We start from the raw sequence: 24,612 nt of genomic DNA, 5'->3' as shown, positions 1-24,612 counted from the left end.
AAATCCTCCGCTTTTATTTTGGAGTTTCTCGTGCTGTTTTTTTCTATGCCTGTCTCCTCTCTGCTGGGCTGGCTGCTCTCAGATTCTCTGGTGTCTGGTCTCAGTCTATCTATGGTTGGAGTCTGGATCAGTAGAATGAGTTTCTGATAAGGGCTGCCACTGCAGTTCTCCCTTCTCCTTCCCGGAGCTGACAGCCCCTCCTCCCACGGGACTGAGCCTGGCAGGGAGGGGTGCGAGTCCCCTGGCCACAAAAACTTACAGATTTCGCTGATCTCAGCAGTTCCACATTTTCATGAGTGTTGTATGAAGTATGCCCAAAGTCAGATTGCTCTGTGGTGTCCAGTCCACACAGTTCCTGGCTTTCTACCTACTTTCTTGCCCAGCATCCAGTTATGTAAGAGAGCCAGATCTAGAACCCAGTGAAATGCTCTTTCCACATCCTTCTGCCCTCTAATCCTGTGGTTTAATTGATCTATTCACTGTTTTCAAGTGCAAGGCTCGACTCAGAGTTGCAATATATTCTTTCACCTCTCTTCTGAAATCTGGCAGGTGCTTCAGAACTCCTCTCGCCTTAGCTCCAACAACCAAGCGCCCGCAGGACCAGCCTCGGGCCAGTTGTAATTTTAATGAACAAATTTGGACTACTGATTACAAGCTACAAGCATAGATAAACCTGGAGCAAGAAAGAAAGGAACCCTGAGATCTCTCCCAGCAGAGAAGAGATGGGGCTAACAGAAAAAATAATAATACTAGATAAATAAAAACAGAGGCTTTTGGAGACAGCTGAGCTCAGAATACTGGAAAAGGGCTGTATCCCAAGAAAAGGGGCCCATAGTACTGGGTACCAACTCCAGCACTCGAAGCAAAACTGGGGGGCTGGGACTGTCTCTGAAAAGGGGATTTCTTTCCTTTTTTCTTCTGTCATTCTAAGTACCTCAGGTGTTTACAAATGTCAGTTGACTCAGGCAAGGGTTAAGTTAACATAGTTAGAGAGAAAAAGAAAAGTGAAGGAGATAATTTCCTAAAGGGTGTTTCTTCCCTAAGTATGGGGGGGGGGCGCAGCTCAAGTGGCTGCCTTCCCTCAGAGAATTAAGACTCAGGGCCTGGGGGGAAAAAAACAGAAACAGCTTAAACTTGGCTTCTGGCTTACCGTCAGTCCTTGCTGGGCACGACAGGAAAAGCACAGAGTTTAGAGGCCTCATAGGAAAGTCGGACAATCTTCTGGGTCTCATCCTCAGGGAAACTTTATGCAAATATCCTTCTCTCCTCATCTCCAAGCATTTCTAAGCATCAGCCAGAGTCAGCAAGCAACTGGGCCTGTCTGGCTCTTTTTAAATGACTCCAGTAAATGAATCAAGACCTGCGGGACACTGATTACGTGCTTCAACTTGGCGGGCCTGGGCTGGGGGACCTGATCAGCCCCTGGGGAGGGTGGTGGGCACGGGCGACAGCGCCCTCCGCAGCCCCCCGGGCCTGGGAAAGTGAGGCCGGAGGCAGGCCCCATTTCCTCACCCAAAATAACACTGTTGGGGGAGGCTTGCCGGAGGGAACCGCCTTTTCCCCACCCCCTTATCTTGCCCGGACACTCCCCGTTGCCAGTGCAACTCCCATCACCACCAGTGCGCATACATTGTTGCCAGACACCGTTACCGGAGCAACTCTCGCCCCTTTTCAATCAACCTCCGCGCCTTCTCAGAACCAATCCAAGCCTTTAACCTCTACAGCTACCCCGCCCTCTAAACGCCCAATATAAGCTTGTACTCTCCCCTAATAAACTCTCTTGGCTTCTTTACCCTAAAAGAACCGTGTCCCGCCTGTTCCTTTCTCGCCGCCCTCCATACTTTGCACGCCTATGCCGGGAACCAGGCCCAGTCCCCCGCCTCGCCCTCGCCTCCGGGAAAGAGCCCCCGCCGCCGGTACCCTCCAAGCAATCCTGAGAGCCTAGGATTTGGCAACCGGCCGCCACCTCCCCCCCCCCAGATGAATCAACTGCGACCGCAAAGACCCATGCTGAAGGGGCAGGCCACAGCTCCATGGAAATAATTGAATCAAAAGTATCACCTACAGTTGATGGGTCACATCTCCATGGAAACATTATCCAAATATCCCACAAGATTGGATTAAAAGATCATGGCTTTGTGGGGGACATAATATATCCAAACCAGCACAAGGGGAATATAAGGGAGTGGTATGGGATTCTTGGTGTTTTTGTTGTTGTATAACCTTTTCATATCATTTTATTTTGTTTTACTTTTATATTTTTATTTTTTCTTCTATCTGTTACTTTTTATTCTTTTTTTTCTACTCTTCCTCTTTGTGGAAGAAATGGAAATGTCCTCATATTTGGTGGTGAATGCATAACTATGTGATTATACTGGGAATCATTGATTGTTTACTTAGGATGGATTGTATGGAGTGAGAATAAAACTGTTTAAGAAATAAACAGAGGGATACAAGTGCTGGAGAAAATGGGGAGAGAGGGATGTATCCATTCACTGTTGGTGGGGAAGTAGAATGGTGCAGCCCATCTGGAGGACAGTGAGGTGGTACCACAGGAAGCTAAGTATGGAATTGCCATATGGTCCTGCAACCCTCTTATTGGGTGTGCACTTGGAGGAACTGAGAGCGAGGATACAAGTGGACACTTGCACACTGGTGTTTGTGGTGGCATTATTCCCAATTTGCAATGGATGGAAGTGGCCTAAAAGTACATCAACTGATAATGGAATGGAGAACTGTGGTGTACACATACAATAGAATATTGAGTGGTGGCAAGAAGGAATGAAGTTGTAAGGTATGCAACTACGTGAATGGACCTTGAGGACAGTATGTTGAGTGAAATAAGCCAGAAATGAAAAAACAAACATTATAACACCTTACAAATATGGACTAATGATAATGTGCAGACTCTGAGAATTGAATCTGAGAGTATAGGTTATCAGGGAAAGGTTTATGTACAGTTTCCTAGATTGTAAGCTCTTACAGCACTTATATCTATTCATGAGTTGTAACAGTTACTTCTGTATTCTGAATTGCTGAGCTGTTTGTGTGTGACCTGGTTGTTCCCTGGATCTTCAAGTGTCTGTGTGGTGTCTGGGAATTGGGAGCCAGAGTTCAGCAGCTGTGAGTTTTGGCATTGCCCCAGACAGCAGCTGTTAAAGAGGCTGAAGAGGAGATCAGTCTTCAACTGGAGATATGAACAAAATGGACTTGGTTGAGACTGGATTAGATCAGACTAAAGACAGAGAATGATATTGACTATGTTTTAAAAGTTCAGCTTCTGGGTGAGACCAAAGGAAGAGATGTTTATTTGGTGCAAAATCTATATTTTCTGTAGCACACTATATAATTTATCTTGTATGATCAATTTACTCAAACCTCATAATTACATGGAGACTTGAATAGAGAGTGCGATCTTGTTTTGTACCTGTTAGTATGAAGCTCCAATACATCCCAGAGTAATTTGGGCAGAGAATAAAAAAGTGTTTGCAAAGCCCCTTTGAGGGACTGGAGGAAAGTGTGGAAATATTAAACTTCCCCAGCTGGGGAATTCCTGATATTTTCATAAGCTTTGGGGACTACCAGTTTAGTAGGCCAAACCCTCAATCTTGGGGCTTGCCCTTATGAAACTTGTTACTTCAAAGGAGACACTCAGCTGACTCATAATTGTGCCTAAGAGTCACCCCCAGAGAACCTTTTTGGTTGCTCAGATGTGTCCTGTCTCTCTAAGCCAACTCTGCAGGTAAACTCTATTGCCTTCTCCCCAACTTGGGACATGACTCCTGGAGATGAGCCTGGATCTGACATCATGGGATTGAAGAAGCCATCTTGACCAAAAAGGGGAAGAGAAATGAATCAAAATAAAATTTCAGTGGCTGAGAGATTTCAAATGGAGTCAAGAGGTCATTCTGGAGGTTACTTTTACTGTATTATATAGTTATCCCTTTTTTGTTTTTAGTTTATTAGAATAGCTAGAAGGAAATACCAGAAACTGTTGAACTCCAATCCAGTATCCTTGATTCTTGAAGATGATCATATAACTTTATAGCTTATATGGTGTGATCATCTGATTGTGAAAACCTTATGGCTCCCACTCCCTATATGCAGTGTATGGACAGATGAGTAGAAAAATGGGGACAATAAGTAAATGAATAATGGGGGGGAGGAAGGGGGGATGAGGGGAATGGGATGCTTTGGGTGTGCTTTTTTATTTTTTTTATTTTTATTTTTATTTTTAGGTTTAGTTTCTGGAGTAATGAAAATGTTCAAAAATTCTGGTGATGAATGCACAACTACATGACACTATGAACAACTGTTGCACACTTTGAATGATTGTATGGTATGTGAATATATTTCAATAAAGTTGCATTTAAAAAAAAAAAAGTCTTCCAAGCAGCTGATTCTAGGTTCCTGGAGGCTGGAACATGCATGGTGTGTAGAAAAGCATGGCTGCCAGGAGAGTAAACAAGACAGGAGTGGGTCAGAGATGAATTGGCTACCAAATCCTGCAGTTCTTTGTAGTCCATGCAAGGATTTCAGTTTTTACCAGAAGCGAAGCACTGGAGGATTTGAGCAGGGGAGTGGCCTGCTAGCCCTTGTGTTTCTTTTTAACCAATTGAACAAATAACTACAGCTCCTGGTTTGCTGAGATCCAGGCCAGCATCTGCCCCTCAGCTTCTTTCCTCTCCACCTCAAAACCCGTGTAAGTCTTCCTGCCTTCTTTTTGATTCCCCTTTTCTAAGAAACAACTTCCCTTACCCCTTCCCAGGATTAAAACCATTCAGCAACAACTTGGATCTTTTCCTTCCTGGGAATAAATTACTTTCCCAGCCCCCAAAGTGCTTGTGGTATAAGTAAATCATTGCCTGTAGGCGGGACTGCAAGAAATTGTGTACGTTTTCCCGGTAAAGTTAGCCCAGAACTCCTGTTCCTCCCTCCAGATTGTCTCCACCAATCAACAAAAGGCCCTCTGGGCACTTCTGGCTCCTTTTGACTGTCAGCCTACTTCTGTCTCTTATTTGTCTACTACCAGGATTAAAGCAGATGTGAGTTCAAGTTTCAGAGCTGTTCTGCAAAATAAGCCATCCTCTCCAACTGCGTTGGAATCTGTAACTTTAGTGAGTACCCCTTCTTCTATGTAAGATTTGCTGGGCTGGCACATTTACTTTTGAGCAGATAATAAACAAGAGAACAAAACCAACAAATCAGAAAGTAGGTAAGAAGTTACCAGTGACCTGGAGGGGGAGGGATGAATGGGAAGTTATTGCTTAATGAGTAAAGAGTTTCTGGGGTGATGAAAACTTTTTCATAATGGATGGTGGTGAAGGTAGCACAACATTGTGAATGTAATTAATGCCACTGAATAGTGCACTTAAAAATGGTTAAAATTTGTTATACATTTGTTATATGTATATGCTACCACAGTATAATATTTTAAAAAATCAATGTCATACTCTAATTGTAGTATAACAGAAAAATAAAGGAAAGAAATTTATAATAAAAAATGTTTTTTAAAAATTCTGTCAACTAAAGGCTTGGGCAGCCAAGAATTTCTCAGTGGTTGTGTAATAACTATTCAGTAAGTGAAGAGGAGCATGCCACAGAAGGCTGTTTTTCATTTTACGCTTTTTAGCACTGTTTGATTTTTAAAAACCTATGTGCATGTGTTCACTTCATAAAACATTTTGAAAAACATTTGAGTCTGATTGGCACCTAAGCTTTTCAATGCATTGTCTACTTAGCTCCCCACTCTGTTCGGTGACAAATGGGGACTCCATTGGCCTCATCCAGGAAGAATGCAAACTGCTCCCTAGGAAATTATGGGAAACACAGATGCAAACCCAAGAAAATAGCCTCTGCTAGATGGCCAAAGGTAGCTCCAGAAATTCTATAGAAGAGGAGTATGGGACAGATTTGTCAGGGGTGCAGCGAATATTAGGACTTGACTTTGCTAAGTTTGGCAAGTCACTATATTATTATTTGAATTGCTTGTTCCTTTGGAGTGGCTTGGGTGGGGAGGTGTACTTATGGAGATGTGGGAGGGCTAAATCTACTCAAGTACTATAACCGAGAAGTTAGGATTTAAGGGCATAACCGAGAAGTTAGGATTTAAGGGCTGATTATAATTACTGAATCATTATATAAACATTCCTTTTTACTTTCTGGTATATTAGAGTAGTCAGACGGAAATGTCTGAAACCTGAACTGTAATCCAGCTGCCTTGATCTCTGATAATAATTGTTTAGCCTTTCTCTTGTGGCATTGTGATTGTAAAAACCTTGTGACTAACCTTCACTTGTACCCATTTATCCAGTTTTTCAACTTTAAATTCTTATAATCACTAAAGGCAGCCTCTAATATTTATTAATGAAGGGTCTTGTGTCAGCCCAGAACCAATCCACACCAAGTCCAAAGTTATCTTTGTATCTGAAGATGGATCTAACCAAAATGGACCACCTGACATGCACAGTAGCTTAGACTTTAACCTACAAATAACCTATACCTCGTAATACCAAAAATCACACCAATTGTCATATTAAGGCTGCCATTTTCTTACATACATTCTTTGACTAAGCATGTAATCTGCGCATGCTTAATAATTAGATCACCTCTATTTCCATCATCTGGGGCCATTGTACTCAACCTAAAACCTGCCCATCTTTTAATACTATAAAACTATCAGAATTATTGCAGTTCAGAGAGACATATTTTGGACCAAGAGGCCATCTGTTCCCGTGCTTTGTGCCTAGCAATAAAACTCTTTCTGTCTTTGAAACCCCGGTGTCTCAGAAATTTGTCATTTGAGTGCATTAGGCAAATAATCCACTGCCTTCGTCTGGTAACAATACCTCCTTGGCAGGGCTGTCTATATGGATGTAGAGCATGCATTTCAGATGAGAGCTTACAGCCTTTCAAAAGCCCATCTGACCAGCAGTGGAACTTTGTTAGGAAAGTTTTCCTTAGCAATATCTCTGTGGTTCAGTGTAAAATTTGGACTGACACTTGGTAAGTTCTCTAGGCAGTTTTACCTACAAAGAATTTTTGGAAACCTGGAAAAGGGAAGTTATAAAATGCTAAAATCACTGAAAAGACAGGAACAGAACTTTGTTGGGGAGAAAGTGAAGTTATGGCTTTGATGAGGAGAATGTTGGCATTTTCTTTTTGGTTAGAACAGAATGGTTAGGTCCATTTTAAGCACCAAATGACAGGTCAATTTTCTTTCCATCATCTTTTTTGAAGGATTCTGAATGTGGTAGAGTTTTGTATGGGATGTGGAGGAAAAATATACTTATACACTCTTAGTCTATACAGTATTAGAAAGTTGAGTACAGTGGTTTTATCCCCCATCATATTAATTAATGTTTTCATAATTGTTTCATGTTTTCCTTAATATTTATAAGCTTTGTGGGTGTGGGAACCAGCTGTGTCTTGTTCACAGTTATATTTTCAGCATGTAGTACACATCTGGCTCATAGCAGGTGTTCAGTAAATAAATATCTGGTGAATGAATGAATGCATTGTCCAGTTTGGATGTGTATGTGCCTGTGTGTGTGTGTGTTTCCTTGTCTATTAAATGGAGAAAATAATAAATGAATATAAATGCCTAGCACAGTGTAGCCACTTGTCAGATCACAACAAAAATGTCGCCTCCCTGGAGAGGTCTTCTGAAAGAGCCTCCCATCCCCCCATTATCCTCTGCTTTTTTTATGTCATTTATCATGTTTAGTTGTTGACTTATTATACGTGTCTCCCCATGAGAGCAAGGAAGACCTGGTCTCTTTTATTCACCTCTCTAAACTCTGTACCTGAAATAGTTCACAGTAGGTACTCAATATTTGTTGAATAAATAAATGAATCATACCCATCTACCAACAATGGAGTGCAAGGACCCAAGATATTTGTTCTGACTAGTCCAAATTCCTGCCTCTTATTTTAATAGGGTCAGAGTTTTCTTCTGATACTTCTTAACCATTTTAAAATACTTTTTTTGTTGTTACATCCAAGTAATGTGAGAAAGAATTGGGGCATTCCTTATGGAGGAGATAGCTTCAAAATTTCATCTAGATGGGCAAAATAATGGAAATGGCTCAAATGATCATCAGTAAGGGGTTAGTTTAAGATTACGGTATAGCAGTTCACTGGAATTCCATGCAGCTGAAATAAAAAAAAAAAAAAGAATAAGGAAGATCTGTGTACTGATATGCAAAAACCTCAAAAATACATTGCTAAATTTAAAAATATATATATGCACAGAGTCCTGTGTGTTCTAGGGTACCTGTTGTGTAAAAGTGGTGGAAAAATAACAATCTATAATAATATTTGCTTGAATACACATAAAGACACCCTGAAGAGATACACAGAAATAAAAATAGTTGTAATATGAGGGGTGGGAGTTGCGTGAAAGTGGGAAGCTGAGAGACCAGGGGTATGCATTAATTAGGGTTCTCCAGTAAAACAGAACCAACAGAAAATATAGATATATCCTGATACATAGATATCAATATTAAGATATTTATTATAGGAATCAGCTTACACTACCATAGGGATTGGCAAGTCCAAATTCTATAGGGCAGCCCGCAAGCTGGAAATTAAATGAAGGTGAGGTTAAATTCCCCAGGAGAAGCTGGCTGGCTGAAGTAGAGGCAGGAATTCTTCTTTCTGATTTCTGAAATCCTTAGTTCTGGCTTTAAGGCTTCTGTCTGATTGCATGAGGAGACTCTCCTCATGGCTGAGGGCAATGTCTTTTGTTGACTGTAGATGCATTCAGCCTTATGTGCAATCAACCGACTATAGATACAATCTATCTGCAAAATACCTTCACAGTAACAACCTGGCCAGTGCTTCCTTGACCAAACAACTGGACACCATCATCTAGCCAAGCTGATACATGAACCTAACCATCACAGTGTAAGAGACAGATTTTTCATTGCTTACCTTTTATGTTTTTTTAAATGATTTGAGGACATTATGCAAAAAAATTAAATAAAAACAAGAAGAGAAAACTTGTATCTGAAAACTTAGTGTTGATACTTAAATTCTTCATTCAGTTGAAGGAAACCTGTTTCTAATTCTATAAGACAGGAGATAACTGTGACTTAAAAGTAAGTGCAGATGCTCATGAAGGGATTCCCACTGGAAAGGGAAAGCAAACATACAAGTTGCAAATGTGCCCTTATCATCTTTACAGGGGCACTGACGTTTGCTCGTGTTTATTCCAAGCAGGCATGAACAGGCTTAATTTACATGGAGCACTGCCAGCTACACAAACAGCAGAGACAGGTGGCTCCCTCTCAGAATGACATTTGGGGACTTGAGGACTTAACCACCAGGAAACTGGGCCTCAAAGTGATTTTATTTCTATTCTATAGAGCAGTCTCTTCTAGAGCCTAAGAGAACTGCCTAGAGCTTTCTGACAACACTGTCCCTTCCATGGCCCTCAGAAAGACAAGATGGGCAACACTTTACTTAAATGTGAACCCTTAGAAAAATCTTAATTTGGGAGCCCTACCCTTCAATTTTCCTGTATTTTGATGTTTCATGTCAAGTTAGTTCTGAGCTATTATCAGTATAGACCAGCACTGGCCAGTAGAATGTTCTGCAATGATAGAAATATTCTACATCTCCTCTAACCAATACAGTAGCCACTTGAAATGTAGCTAGTGCAACTAAAAAACTGATTTTTAAAATTTTATTTATTGAAATGAATTTAAATGTAAATAGCTGTGTGTGGATATTGCAGGTAGTCACATAAATCTGGTTAAAGCAGTAAAGGCACTTATCAGGTGATCCTGAGTTGCTGAAATAAACATCTGACTGTTGATCCACATGTGTTCAAAAGTTTTCCCTTATGCAAAGGTCATTTATTTGGTCAAAAAATATTTATTAAGCACCTACTCTGGGCCAAGCACTCTTCTAATTCCTGGGGATAGTACAGTGAAGGTAACCATGGAGTGAGTTGCTGTACGGGTACATTGTGGGAACACAGGCTTAGGCACCACAGAAACTTTCAGCAAATGACCACTTTATCATTTACACAGTACAGAGGGTCCAAAAGAGTAGGGAAAAAGATCCCATCATGGCTGGTCTCTTGGGAGGGCCAAACTGCTCAGGTCAGGATGGGTAGACAGCAGCTTCGTAAGCCCTACTTCCCATGGGAAATGAGAGCAAGTTTGTACACCCCAGATAAGTATTTATCCACCCCATGATGAAGGGGGTCCTGCCACTAAGAGTTTCCTGCCCTGAGAAGCATCTGAGGTTACTTGTTCCCATCTTCTGAGTGTAGGGTCTGGTAGAGCCTTTTCATTAGACCTAACATCTCCCTGGGGTTGTGGAATGGAAAGAGACTGCAACATCATTGCACAATAGAAGAGGAAGCATGAGTTGGGGGTTGGTAAGGGCTGGGAGATGGCTGCTAACATGTCCATGACTTCCCCAGCAGTAACCAATGAGGTCCCTGCCTTCAGAACTTACATGCTAGTGCAGAGATCAGCAAACTACAGCCCGTGGGTTAAATCCAGCCCTCCTCCTGTTTTTGTGCAGCCTGGGAGTTAAAACTGGTTTTTACATATTTTAATGGTTGGGAAAAATCCAAACAGGAATAATAATTCAAGACACAGGAAATACATGAAATTCAAGCTTTGATATCTATACATAAAGCCATGACCATTTATTTATAGGTTATCAGTGGCCACCATCTCAACAGCAGAGTTGAGTAGTTGAGCAAGATGGCGTGGCTCGTGAAACCTAAAATATTTTCTGTCTGGTCCCTTTACAGAAAAAGTTTGCTGTCCCCTGTGCTAGTGGCTAGGACATAGGCACCTTGAGAAGCACTTTGCATGCATTATCTCATTTAATCTTCCAGACAACTCTCTGACAGAGGTTCAACTATTCTCTTCATTGGTAAAATATGAAAATGTCTAGAGCTGTTAATGATTCAAGTGAGGTCCCATAGCTCTTAAGTGGCAAAACTAAGACCACACCCCATGACTCTGTGTATCAAGAGCCAATATGTTTAGCTACCACACTATAGACTAGTGCTTCTAGCATTTTAACATTCATGCCAATCACCTGCGGATCTTGTTAAAATGTGAAAACCCATTGATTTCATAGGACTGGGGTGGGGCCTAAGAATGTGTATTTCTAACAAGCTTCCTAGGTGATGCTGATGCTACTGGCTCACAGACCACAGCCTCTAGAACAGTGATTCTCCACCTGGTGGCACATTAGAATCCTCTAAGGAACTTCTGAAGTTGATGCCCATGCCCCACCCCCAGATATTCTGATATAATAGGTCCTGGACCCAGGTGACATCCCAAATCCACTGAACTTTAATTGAGAGAACATTTGAGTGGGAATCCAAACACCTGCATTCTAGTTCTAACTTTGGCATGACACACTGAAGTAAGTTTCTTCCCCTCTCTGGGACTTTGCAGGTAAAAAATGAGGAGACTCAAAGCAGGTGATCTTAGAGGGTTCAATCTCACCGACTTGTCAGGTCACACAAATAAGTGGGAGGGTCAGAAGAAATGCCCAGAGCTCCTGGTGTGTTGGGTGCATCAGTGATCATGATGCGCAAATACCTGGTCCATTTAAGGCAAAGCATATGGTTGACATTCATTATTAATTATTGCCTGGGAATTTATCAATACAGTAATGCTTTCATATAGCCATACTGCCTTACAAACCACACAGCTAGAATTGCAGTTTAAATAATGATTTCATGATCATGAGAATAATACATGGAAACTGACAGAAATTGTAAAGAGAACCCCAAACACTCATAATCCCTAGAGATATATTTTCAACAGATTCATTTAATGAGACCTCAGCCAACTAAATGACATAATGATCAAATGTTTTCCCACAGAGGCAGGAGTTCTGGGATGCCTGAGGGTGGCCTCCCCCACAAAAGTCCTAAAGCTTAAAGCCCTATTATTACATCTCCAGTAAATGCAGTCTAAGCCAACTTCTCCAAGCCTGGACTGGAAAGTAGCATGGGTTCCTATTGGGAATGTGGGAATTGCAACCTATAAACCAGAGTATCTTTGACAGTGGTTTCATACCTAGTTATGTCCTGAACTCCTCTCAGTTTCATCTGTGGATTACCCACTGGGGAAAATCCTCCATAACATTTGTGAACTTCTTTTGAAATCTGCAGATAAAAGATAAGAAGACTTAGCTCTTTGCTTTCAGTGAGAATAACTGGGTTACTCAGATCTTTACTTTTTTAGAAATGCATGGGGAGGCAGTAGCATATCATAGTCAAGAGAATGGCATAGACCAGACAATTCTGGGTTCAAATCCAGTCTCTGCCTTTTAGTAGCTATGGGACCTCAGCCTCACTGAATCTCATTTTATCTGCCTGTAAACAGAGATGTTAATAGTACCCACTTCACAGGGTTACTCAGGATTTAATGAGAAATTGTATGTAAACCACTGAGCACAGTGTTTGGAACATAGTGAGTGCTCAGAATATGGTATTATTATGAACAAAAACAATAATAATAAAATTTAGCTGCTTTGGGGTAGAGTTGCCTTCAGAACAGAAACAATATGTATCCTTTTTGCTGATCTTCAGATGAATTTGTTGCTGCAGAAATCCTGAGTGCCAAAACATCCACCAAGACTGCTGCTAGCTCTTGTCATCATGGAGGTGTTACTTCGTGCCAAGTGTCGGCGCCTGGCAATTACTGGTTCCGTGAGAGCATTACATAAAGATTATAGAATGTTGGCCCCTCAGAATTTCTCCAACTATGAATCCATGAAGCATGACTTCAAACTGGAGATCCCAGAGTATTTCAACTTTGCCAAAGATGTCCTCGATCAATGGGCCAGGAAAGAAAAGGTGCAGAGCAAGGGCCACTCAGGCTATACAGTGGTTCTCAACTGGGAGCTATTTTGCCCCTAGGGGACATTTGGCAACTTCTGGAGACAATCTTGTTGTCAGGACTGGGTTGGGAGGGGGAGTGCTACTGCCATGGAGCAGGTAGAGCTCAGGGATGTTGTAAAACATCCTACAAGGCATAGGACAGCCCCTTCTCACCACCACCTCTGCCCCTGCCATCCCCAAAGAATTATCTGGTCCAAAATATCAATAGTGGTTGAGAATGTTAACAGTGGTTGAGAAACTCTGGATTATAAAAATTATACAAAAAAATCATAATTATATATATTATATTTATAAAATCATATTATATATATGTAAAATATGATTCCAGGTTGATTTTTTTAAAACAAACAATTGTAGAGTGAAAAGTATTTTCTACAGTCAGAAATGGCAAGAAATAAGGAAAGCATAGATACAGTATTGAGAAAGATATAAAGGAATGCAAGAATTTCAACTTTTGGGGAAGAAAAACTAAATGAGAAATGACAGGGGCTAGAAGATATGATGTGGCTCCACACATTTGGAATAAAGAACTCCAGAGCTATTTCCAAATATTGCATCTATGTCCTAACTAATGAGCTGTGAATTAATTGTTTTCAGAGAAAATATTCCATTAAGTGAGTGGAAATAGAATTTAACTGCATAATAACCTCTAAATCCATGATTGGTTTGTCTTTGGTCAGGCTGGAAAGAGACCTCACAATCCAGCCTTCTGGTGGATAAATGGGAATGGAGAAGAGGTGAGATGGAGTTTTGAGGAACTGGGATCTTTATCCAGGAAATTTGCCAATATACTTACAGAAGCCTGTGCTCTGCAAAGGGGAGATCGAGTAATTACAATTCTGCCCAGGATCCCAGAGTGGTGGCTGGCAAATGTGGCCTGTCTGAGAACAGGTTAGTAATGTTTACAATCTGATTATATGTAAACTAAGCTGGATGGGAGCTTTTCCAAAACTTCTGAGTAATCGAGAGATGTTTATTGGGTATTATTTGAAGAATTGTGTGCAGTATAGTATTATCATCAGGAATATTAGAAATGCGTAGGAGACAGGCCAGATCTTTTGGCCTAAACTAGGGGTTGGTTTTTTCCATAATGAAATAGGTTTTCCATAATGAAATAGTCCAACAATTGGCATTCATACTTGCTGTCTTTCTCTTCCTATAGGATCTATGGGCATCTGAAACTCAAAGCATCCATAACTGAGGTTATTATCTGCCCACCTAATCCAGTCCTATTTCATGCCTTTATTTCCTCTCATGGCTAATTTCCACCCATTTGGTGCCCTAAGCCAGCCATCTGCAACTCCTCCCTGCTAATCAGTCCCTACATCTTATCAATTCGACCCCCTAAACCTCTCAGAGTCCCTCTTCTCCAATTCCATTGCCATTTCCTTACCTTTACCATCTCCGGACTGGATTTCCCCAAAAGTCTCCCTAATTTTGCTCTCATGTGTGTCCACACCCTACCCTAACCCAATTCATCCTCCATAACCAGGAGTTTTTCTAGAACACACATTTTATCTTGTCATGTTATTGCTTGACATTATTTAATAACTCCCCTTTGCCTACCAGACAAAATGTAAATGTCTTTAGGTGTGTCATGCAAGGTCCTAGCCTTTGCTGTTCTCACTTCCCCCACCCTCACACTCCAGGCTCCAGCCACATCAAATGGTTTCCTGTAATGTTTGTGATCTTTCGCATCTCCTGGCTTTCATCTGCCCTGTTGAAACCATCAGGCACCTCCGCCCTGATGTCCCAACCCAGGTGCTTTCTTCTTTGGGCTCCCCAAAGCAACATGTATATAAACCTCTATTTTAACATGTACTATATTGTCTGGGTACTATTTGCTGATATATCTGTCATCTCCATAAGACTATGTCAGCTTCTCAAAGGCAGAGACTGTGATATATTCATTTCTGTACCCCCAATGATGGACACATAGTAAATGCTCAGTAAGATATTTTTTGAATTAATATTCCTATTGTCATAATGAATCATATTAAGTAATTATTTTTAATTTATTATAATCATTACCTCCATTTGAGGAGAGTTAATATACTCTAATTTCATATGTACATTTGAATCACATTGGAATAGCAAAGCTTATTTTACACAGGTTTTGTTTTTGTTTTTGTTTTTGACCAAATAGTTGTTGTCATGAATGCTGCTTAAGCTTCCTGTCTTAGTAAGGGATTATTTATCTGCCAGAACCAGAAACCCATTCATATTAGTCAAAGTAATAAAGGAAAATTAATGAAAGGCTACTGGAGAATCTCAATAAAACAAGTGCAGAAAGAATAGTCTCTGCAAGGGAACAGGCTACTTAGCAGGCAGCTTGTTTCTCTATTTCTTTCACTTTGGAGCCCCAAGACCTCTTGTCTCTGCTTTTCTTGTGCATCTGCTCCTTTTCCTTCTTCTCTCTGCTAACACATGCTATCTCTGCTCCACCATCATTTGGGCTAGTGTTTGGCTTTGGTTTGCCACAAATCATCTATGATCTTGCATCTCTGTTCTTGATGTAATCCTCTCAGTCTCTTAGATGAAATATTTGAGGCAGAATCTGATTGATGCAGCTTGGGTTAGGTGTCTCTTGCTGAGCCAATCAGCTGTGGCCATGGGCAGCTTCATCTGATACAAACATGGTTCCTGGGGCTGTGGACAGGAAGGAAGGCAGATTCTTTTAGATGGAGAATGAGATGGCAATGATTGATAAATCTAATACACTAATAATGCTAGTCTTCATGACACAATTAGAAATAAGCTCATAATTATTTGATTTTCTAAGAATTTTCCCCTCTTATTGAACAGTAGCTAAGGATTGCATGAAATATTTGCAAGAGCTTCAGTTGTTTATGTGTTACCTAGGGCTATATATATATGTGATAAAGTGATAAAGAAAAGCAAAGAGTGGTTAACACAACATTCTGGATCATGGCTTTCCGGAGTGGAGTGGGGTGTAGATAGGAATTTAATTGGAGCAGGGCACACAAGGGTTTAAAACACTTCTAAATTCTGTTTCTTAAACTGGGTGGTGGATAATACTTGTTTGCATATTTTTAAAAGATAGTTATATGTATACATTGTACACACTCTTTGGCATGTTTGGAAAATTTTTCAATATAAAAATAAAAATACATAACTGAAAGGTGCCTTTTGAGAGTCTTAAAATGTTTGGAAATGCATCACTAAGTAGGAGAGCACTAGGATGAATTTTAATGAGCTTTCAAAAAAGGAAAGGTACACAGCACTGCAGAGGGATAATGTTAAACTGTTGTTCTCAAAGTGTGGTCCCTAGACCAGCAACATCAGCATGACTGGGAACATGTCAGAAATGTAAATTCTTGGGCTGACCCAAGATCTACTAAATCAGATACTCTGGGTGTAGGGCCCAGCAAGCTGTGGTTTCCTAACCTCTCCAGGTGATTCTGATATACAGTCAAGCTTGGGAACCACTGAGCTAGATAAATGAGCTTGCTATCTTACTGGAGGCCTCATAGGATGACAAGACTTTGGTGACTTTGCCAGATCTGGCCACCTGCCTAATAGGTCAGAAACCTGCGTATTATATAAATACATGAAGAGTAGAGCTCTGAGGCTTCAGAGAGATCTCTTATTGTCATGTTTATGAAATAGGATGTATAAAATATTACTGATTTATTCATTTGCATGAAGAAATATAACTATCACAAAGGCCAAAAGACTCTAGCATGGGTAGCCACTTCTCTCCCTGTCAGCAGACCTACTTGCGAAGACAAAGTTTAGCCTGAAGTTCGTTGGGTGGACATGGATTCAAAACAAGCAACTTCCCTAATTCAATTTGTTGGCACTAGGATTTGAAAGCCCAATCCATCCACCCATCCCTCTATACCCACCCATTTCCTATATACAATAAGAGTTTAGTGGGCACCAGCTATGTTTCAGGCACTGTGAAGTTTAGGATTGGATGAGAGAGAAAGCCATGAGTTAAATAAACACAGTGAGTTAAGTGTGATAAGTGCTATGAGAGAAATAGCACAGGAGTCAGGGGAGTATTTTAGAGAGGGACCCATGATAGACTAAGGGAAAGTCTCCCAGGAGGATATTTAAGTTGAGACCTGAGGGATGAATCAGGCAGAAGGAGAAGGGGGAAGGGGGGATGGGGCACATGGAAACATTCTAGGCAAATTGACAAGCAGGAAATAGCTTGATGATTTGAGAAAATAAGCCAATGTAAATGTGGATACTGGCTTGGGGCAACCTCAACCAAGGAACCATAATATGTGAAATCCCTTGGTAGAGACTTCTCCCATAGACAGGCTTGGATGGATACTTGTGGTTTTCTGTCCAGCAGTAACCACGGTGACGCAATGAATTACTCGAGACAAAAGAGAGGTGAGAGTGAGAACAACTCAAGGGAGAGTGTCCTCCCAAGCAGTTCTCATTTCAGTTTTTATTGAGATTTTCAGGGTAGGGAGATGTGCTGGGCACTCAAGGCTGTTTAGGGAGGCAGGAGGGGAGGCAGGACATTTTTACCTTTATGACACAAAGATTAACACGCAAGTAGATAACAGATAAGTCTGGCCTTGGGAGTGGAATGGACTACGTGCAAGAACATAGCATAGCAAAGCAAGACCTTCTAGTTTACAATATTTTATCTATAGAATTCCCACAGATACTGTCAGGATTTGCCCCACGAAGTCTTTTTCTATACTTCTGGGGCTAGAACACCCACTTCTGAGACTGATTCTTGATATAGATATGTTAATATACCCTGTATATCAGGGTATAGTTTAATATTTCTACTCTGCTGACAGAGGTAAAGTGGCTTGTCCAAGGTTCCAGGGCACACTCTTAACCATTATACTACACTTTACAGTACAATACCCAGAGGCAAGAGCAGAACCACAGAAAAGATGAATGCCTGAATCCTTCCCTTTGGAAAGAACCGTGAGATAATCGTACATTTTGAGAGGGTGTATACTGAAGTGGTTAAGTGTACAGGCTCTGGAGGTAAGCTGTAGGGTTTAGTCTCTGCACTGATACTTGATACTTAGGTTATCTTGGTCAAGTTATTCATGGTTTTGTGGTTTTGGTTTTTTTGATAGAGATTAAATGAGTTAAAACTTGCAAAACACTTAGAAGAGCCTGATACATTGTAAGTTCTCAATAAATGTTGGACAGTATTATTTTTAAGTCAAAACCCCCTTTAAGCTCAATGCTATGAGTGGTCCTCAAAGAGATGGTAACTGACCTGCATTTACCTGTATAGGTCAAAAGGGTCATGACTTTGAGATCCCTAGAAAGGCAAAAGCTGGATAATAAAAGGAAGACAGTGTGCCTGGCAAATTGATTAACTCATTTTGAATACAGAATGTACATGAGCGCTGTCTATACTACCCTAACTAACATTCTTTCTTTTTTGCTCCTTTAGGGACCGTTTTCATTCCAGGAACTACTCAACTGACCCAGAAAGACATCCTCTACAGACTTCAATCTTCAAAAGCAAAGTGCATCATTACCGATGAAGTTTTAGCCCCAGCTGTAGATGCTGTTGCACCAAAATGTGAAAATCTGCACTCCAAGCTAATTGTGTCTCAAAAATCCAGAGAGGGGTGGGAGAACCTCAAAGAAATGATGAAGTGAGTAGCCATAATTGTTAGAGAACAGCTTCCCCAAAAGAAAGACAACAATGAAAAGATGTTCAATCCACTAATGATCAGAAAAATGCAAATTAAAACAAAGGGAATAGTTAGTGATTAGTGCTGCACTGATAGTGCAAAGATCTGAGGAAGGGAGGAGCTTGGGGTATTTTCATAGTTTGGAATCCCCAGAAAATAGACCATGTAACCGAGATTAGTGTGTAAGTTTATTAAGATATTCTTTTTGGATCAACACCTGTGAAGGAAGCGTTGTGAGACTGGGCAAAAGAAGAAACTGATATGTGATGCATTCCCAACAAAGCCCTCAGCCAATCCCCAAAAGGGACCTCTGGAGCTTGGATAGCTCTCAAAACCGTCCCCAGCCAAAGTAAGAGATCTTGGCCATTATAACTCATGCTGATCCTTAGAAGGAGGGGCAACCTTGGGTGAGGCAATCCCCAAAAAAACTAGAAGTCCCTGGAGGAATATGTCCTTCCTTCCTGCTGGAGATCTAGGAGGTACATTACAGCATCCACTGCAGACACCGTGCCAGACATGTTCCAAGCACTTTAGGTATACTAACTCATTTAAATCTCACAACACCTAGGGAGTAACTACTACATACAGATGAATAAGGTTAGATGCTAGGATCTGGCAGAGCTGGGTTTCAAACCGAGGCAGTATGGCTTCTCTGCCCATTCTTTTACCTGCTATGTTTACTGCCTCTCATAGTAAGAAGTGAGCATGATAACCCTGCCTTAGGTTTTAAGGGCAACCATACCTCTGATAAATAGAGTTATAGGTACTATTTTTAAGGAAGATAATTATGGAATCACAGACTAAACACTTGGCCTATCATTATTAGGCTTTGAAAGCAGCTTTCCCATATTTCTCATGGCCTGCATGTTTCTGATTCATTCTTAGCTCAGTATTCCCAGATAAATCTGTATGTTGCTTTGACACTTGATGTGTATATGTGCAGAGTTTACCTCCTCTAAGCTACCCTAATGTATGACTTCTATAGAAGCACAATTATACTGTGAAATTAAAATATTTTCTTTCTTTTTAAATGGGGTCAGTCCTTCCTTCCTTGAATGGATGCTTAGAACCTCTTCAGTCTTATGTGTTTTTATATCCAGAGAAACCATCCTTTCAGGGTTCAGCAAATGATTTTTTTAATAAAGGGTCAGACAGTAAATATTTTAGGCTTCCTGGACCAAATGGTCTCTCTGGCACCTACCCAACTCAGAAAGCATGGGTTGGATTTCAACCAGGGGCTGAAATTTGCTGACCCCCATTTTGATACCATTAACCATGACTTCTATTAACATACTCATTTTTTTTCTAAAAAAAAAAAAATCACATTTTAAAGTAGCCACTGTGGAGGGGAGGAGCAGTTTTTCACATATCAATTGTTACAAGGTTGTAGAATTCTCATTCTGTTGGAGATATGATAAGACTCGAGTTTTTGAAATGCTTCAACTCTTTTTCACCAGACAGTAAAGTGCTATAAAATTGGCTTTGGGCTAGTGATGGCAAGGTTTAGTTTGATTCTAGAAAGTACCAAAAAGATGTAAAGAGAGATAGCTTTTAACTTGGAATTCAATATAAGTCACTGGGGCTTGATAAGATGTAGAGTTAGGTAGTTTCTCGAATCCTGTTTGGTGGTAACAGTCTATGATGTGTGTTTAATGTGTAGAATCATTGTGTTTTTCCTTTGTAGACATGCCAGTGACAACCACACCTGTGTGAAGACAAAACACAATGAGACAATGGCTATTTACTTTACCAGTGGGACAAGTGGATCTCCTAAAATGACTGAGCATACTCACAGCAGTTTTGGTTTAGGATTATCTGTAAATGGAAGGTACTTCTACAACACTACAGCTTGAAATGTAAAGACTTGAAAGATGACAATTCCTTTACTGGTCTTTCTTATTTTTTTCCTACATACTTTGGGGCTATTCTTTGTTTTCCCAGGTTCTGGCTGGATTTGACACCTTCAGATATAATGTGGAATACCTCAGATACAGGTTGGGCAAAATCTACATGGAGTAGTGTTTTTTCTCCATGGATCCAGGGATCATGTGTATTTGCACATTATTTGCCACAATTTGAGCCAACTTCCATCTTGCAAGTAAGACAGCACAAGAGGACAACATTTAGAAATGCTGTATCAATTTTGGAACTGGTAGATAAAGTAACTTGCATAGATCAGAGTAGTCAAAATGACTTAAGGCATTTCACATCTGGAACATTAGTAAGTCTGAAAAGACATACAGAGAAAAGGTGTGAGTGATTTACATTAAATAAACAATGTTTAGGTTGTGTGGGTGCCTACCATAAACATTTAAGTACTTATTGAAGTGGTAGTAAGACTGAGTTTACTTCTTCTAAATTGCAGACTCTCTCAAAGTTTCCCATCACAGTCTTCTGTGCAGCTCCAACTGCATACCGAATGCTTGTACAGACTGATATGACCGGGTAAGAAATATTGATAAATGGGCAATTAGTGGAGGGGGAAGGAAGGAAAAGAAGCTATAAAATAAAAAAAGCTTTCTGCCTAAAAACACAGGTGCAGACTAGTAGGTATAGGGTTTAGTCATCTCTTTCTCTTCCTCCCTTTCCTTCTTATATTATCTAAAAAAGTATTACTGTGTCCAGGGTGAGCTCCCCCAAGCAAGGAGAGTAAAGGGTATATTCAGCCATATCTACAGTGATTAAGGGTAAGAAGGTGTTTAATCTTTTGGATGATGGCTGTTATCTGAGCTGAGGGTGTAGAGAAGTTATTCTCAATTGGAACACTGTCCCAGCAAATAGAAAAGAGGATGTCTTTTTACTCTATTACTGATTCCATTGGAAAGAGTAGATGGTTAAACAGTTAACAATTGCATTTAATTTCTGAATAGGATGTACATTCATGTGACATAAAATTCCATAGGTATATAAAAATATATAATGAAAAGTCTCCCCCTAACTCTTGTCCCCCGTCAACCAGTTATCTTCCTCCATGAGGCAACCAATGTTTACAGTTTCTTGGGTATCCTCCTTGAAATCTACATATATGCAAGCCAATATGAATATGTTCTCCACCTCTCTTTTATAAATATAAAAGGTAGTGTAATATGTACACATCTCTGCACCTTACTTTTCCCCCCTAACAATACCTCTTGGAACTGTGCTATACAATATGGTAGCCACTGACCACATGGGACTATTCAAATTTTAATTAAATAAAAAATTCCGTTCATCAGTCGTATTAGCCATATGGAGGTCATGGATATTGTAGTGGATAATGCAGATAGAACATTTTCATCACAACAGAAAGTTCTACTGGACAGCACTGTCCAGGATATTTCTTATTCTTTTCATAACTGTGTAGTATTCCATTGTATAAATATACCAAAGCCTATTTAAACACACATTTGGTGAACTTTTAATCACTGATTTAAAATGTTATTATGTGGTACCTTCCCTAAGTTAAGGCCTGTGGTGGCAATTGTTTTTCTTTGCGACAAATCACCCTCCTTCAAAAAAGAAGAAAAAGAAAAAGGAAAAACTGGTGTTTTGGGTTTCAGTTTATGACATTAGATTGAAAGTTCATTAGAAATAATTCTAATTTCCATTTCTCCCTATTTTTCCTCCTAAACCTAACTCATTATCTGTTTTCTGAGCAGCTATAAGTTCAAAAGCTTAAAGCACTGTGTGAGTGCTGGAGAACCAATCAACCTTGAAGTGCGTGAACAATGGAGAAACAGGACAGGCCTGGATATCTATGAAGGATACGGACAGACTGAGACGGTATACAGACCTCATGCAAAGATGGGGTTGGATTTGATTTAATCAGATGACTAAAAACCAAAACTTCTATTATATCCTTGTGATTGTTTGAGGACTAGGGAAGGAGTGGAGTAGTTACAAGAACAGTAATAATAACAGACACAGTTGTTATTTAAACAGCCATTCTGTAACTGATCAGGGTGAGACTATCATAATACTTTTCAAATGAACAAATAGTAGATCCACAGAGAGATCTCCCCTTATGTTGTAGGGAACTTTCTTAAGGCTGCCACAAAATGAAAAATGCTGAATTCTCTAAGAAGGGCTCTTTAAAGAGCTCATAGAAATAATTAAAACTAAGAAAAAATTCTAGAAGAAATTAATGAAAAAATAATAAAAGAGTTTATTATGTAGGAGTTGGGGGGAGATGAAGAAGATGAGGCTAAGGCACAAAAAAGTTTTCACAGTGTATCTGTTTATGCTTCAATTTATAAACCATGAGGATGTATTACCTAGACAAAAATTAAAATACCAAAATTAAATAAAAACAAAAATTGACAAATTAAATAGAAACAGCATAATAAGCATCATGCTAATATGAACACAAATGTTGATATATTCATGTTATAACAAATATGGACATGTTAGTAATTATAACTTCATTAAAAGTTAAAACTTTATTATATATATTTGTATAGTGTTTCTCTACACTCCATGAGAGCAGAGACTGTTTTGTTTCTGAGCCTAGTTCATAGTAAGCGCTCAATAAATTTGTTAAATTAATGCATGGTGAATGAATGAATGAATTTTAAGTTACTTGTAATGTTACCTTACTCTTTCTTCTTCTTCTTAACTAGGTGCTAATCTGTGGAAATTTTAAAGGAATGAAAATTAAGCCTGGCTCAATGGGAAAGCCTTCTCCTGCTTTTGATGTTAAGGTTTGCACACACCTTGCAGAAAAATGTTTAATAACCCAATCTGTTTGCCACCTACCCCTCTACCCCACTCCTTGTTCTGGTAATGATTCTTACCATTTTGACCTTAACTTCTATGCAAACAAGGAAGTAGGCTAGATACATTAGTTCACTGATCTTCATTTTTTTTGCAAATACAGTGTGCCATGCAGTTTTAAGCATTTTATAAACATTAACCCATTTAATTCTCAGAATGAACCTACAAGAGACATACTAACATTAGAACCATTTTATAGATAAGGCATAAAGAGGTTAATAAACTCAACCGAGGTCCCACAGCTAGTAGATGCTAGAGCTGGGATTCATTCCTGAGCAATCTGGCTCCAATATGTGTAACCTGAACCACAATACCAAATTGTCACTGCTGGTGAGGGAGGACAAACCTCCTGAGGGGGTCAAAAAGACCAAAAGCGGTTACAGTTTACAGTGGCTGCAGTGCTCTCCCTCTCTAGCCTGTTCTGCCTGGCCATTTCTAGGCTTTATGGAACTTGACTGATCCACTGCCATTACAACCATCAGATTTCTAGGAGGCATTCTATTTCCCCATCTACACACTTTGTACAAGGTTGGAATTCTCATACCAACCCAGCCAAAGCTAGGTATAGCCAAAGGAACTTAGGCTAATGTATGAGAGAAAACAAGAACGTAGGCTAATATTAAATAACTGCTGTTATTTAATTTAAACAGCAGTAAAAAAGACAAAATGGCTGAGTTTACAAAGCAGAGAGTTCGGAACCAGTTTTAACTAAGGGTTAGTTGTAGATTACATCAGTGTTTCCCCAGTTTATTTGATTATAAGAATCATGGTGTGAGAAACAAGCACTATTTCTGAAAGGAATAAATGCTCACCCAATTGTGGAGAAGAAAAGAATTTATTCACGATATTGCAAGAATGGGTGCCGAACCAAAATGTGGCGGGTTGGCACCCAGAACAATAGACCCAGCAGTATTTATTCCCTATGCCTAACTCGCAAGTTCCTCCCATTCTTTTCCAGAGACTGGATACTCCAGAGATTACATTCTATTGGACAGGCCTAACTAGCCCACGCAAATTTGAAACATGCAGCCTGTGCAAATTGGAAACATTCAAAACAAGTCTTCCACAGGGATTTGAAACATTTGAAAGGGTTGGAACAAATCTTCACACCTGACTATAATGGTTATGCCCAGGTCTCCTTCCTTTGTTCTTTAATTGCAGAGCCAGTCTGGGCTATTTTGGTAACAAGCTATGATGCTATTTTAGGAACCTCTACCCCCAAGTCTCTGCCTTGCAAGGATACTGAGCAGATAAACAGAGGGACTGATCGTTGACTACAGTTTGGCTTTTTAACCTGCCAATTCCTGAACTGTCGTA

The 24,612-nt window shown here is 40.0% G+C and overlaps 1 protein-coding gene across 3 annotated transcripts in view; it reads left to right on the top strand.

Annotated features, from left to right (window-relative positions):
- The first annotated feature begins 4,505 nt into the window (after positions 1 to 4,505).
- ACSM3 (acyl-CoA synthetase medium chain family member 3) overlaps positions 4,506 to 24,612 on the top strand; it is a 32,353-nt gene continuing 12,246 nt past the window's right edge. The window contains exons 1-10 of one of the 3 annotated variants that reach the window (XM_037814674.1): positions 4,506 to 4,702; positions 5,033 to 5,117; positions 12,578 to 12,844; positions 13,570 to 13,780; positions 18,297 to 18,504; positions 20,228 to 20,371; positions 20,485 to 20,641; positions 20,909 to 20,988; positions 22,182 to 22,305; positions 23,142 to 23,222. In XM_037814674.1, coding sequence (XP_037670602.1) covers positions 12,647 to 12,844; positions 13,570 to 13,780; positions 18,297 to 18,504; positions 20,228 to 20,371; positions 20,485 to 20,641; positions 20,909 to 20,988; positions 22,182 to 22,305; positions 23,142 to 23,222 — 1,203 coding nt within the window. In that variant the 5' untranslated portion in view covers positions 4,506 to 4,702; positions 5,033 to 5,117; positions 12,578 to 12,646. The remainder of the gene's footprint in view (positions 4,703 to 5,032; positions 5,118 to 12,577; positions 12,845 to 13,569; positions 13,781 to 18,296; positions 18,505 to 20,227; positions 20,372 to 20,484; positions 20,642 to 20,908; positions 20,989 to 22,181; positions 22,306 to 23,141; positions 23,223 to 24,612) is intronic. The other 2 variants (XM_037814673.1, XM_037814672.1) reach the window with 2 other exon arrangements.

This window comes from Choloepus didactylus, chromosome 21 (assembly GCF_015220235.1).
Source record: "Choloepus didactylus isolate mChoDid1 chromosome 21, mChoDid1.pri, whole genome shotgun sequence".
Lineage (NCBI taxonomy): Eukaryota > Metazoa > Chordata > Mammalia > Pilosa > Megalonychidae > Choloepus > Choloepus didactylus.
The sequence above is the reverse complement of the archived record's forward strand: the minus strand, read 5'-3'. Positions and strand labels throughout refer to the sequence as shown.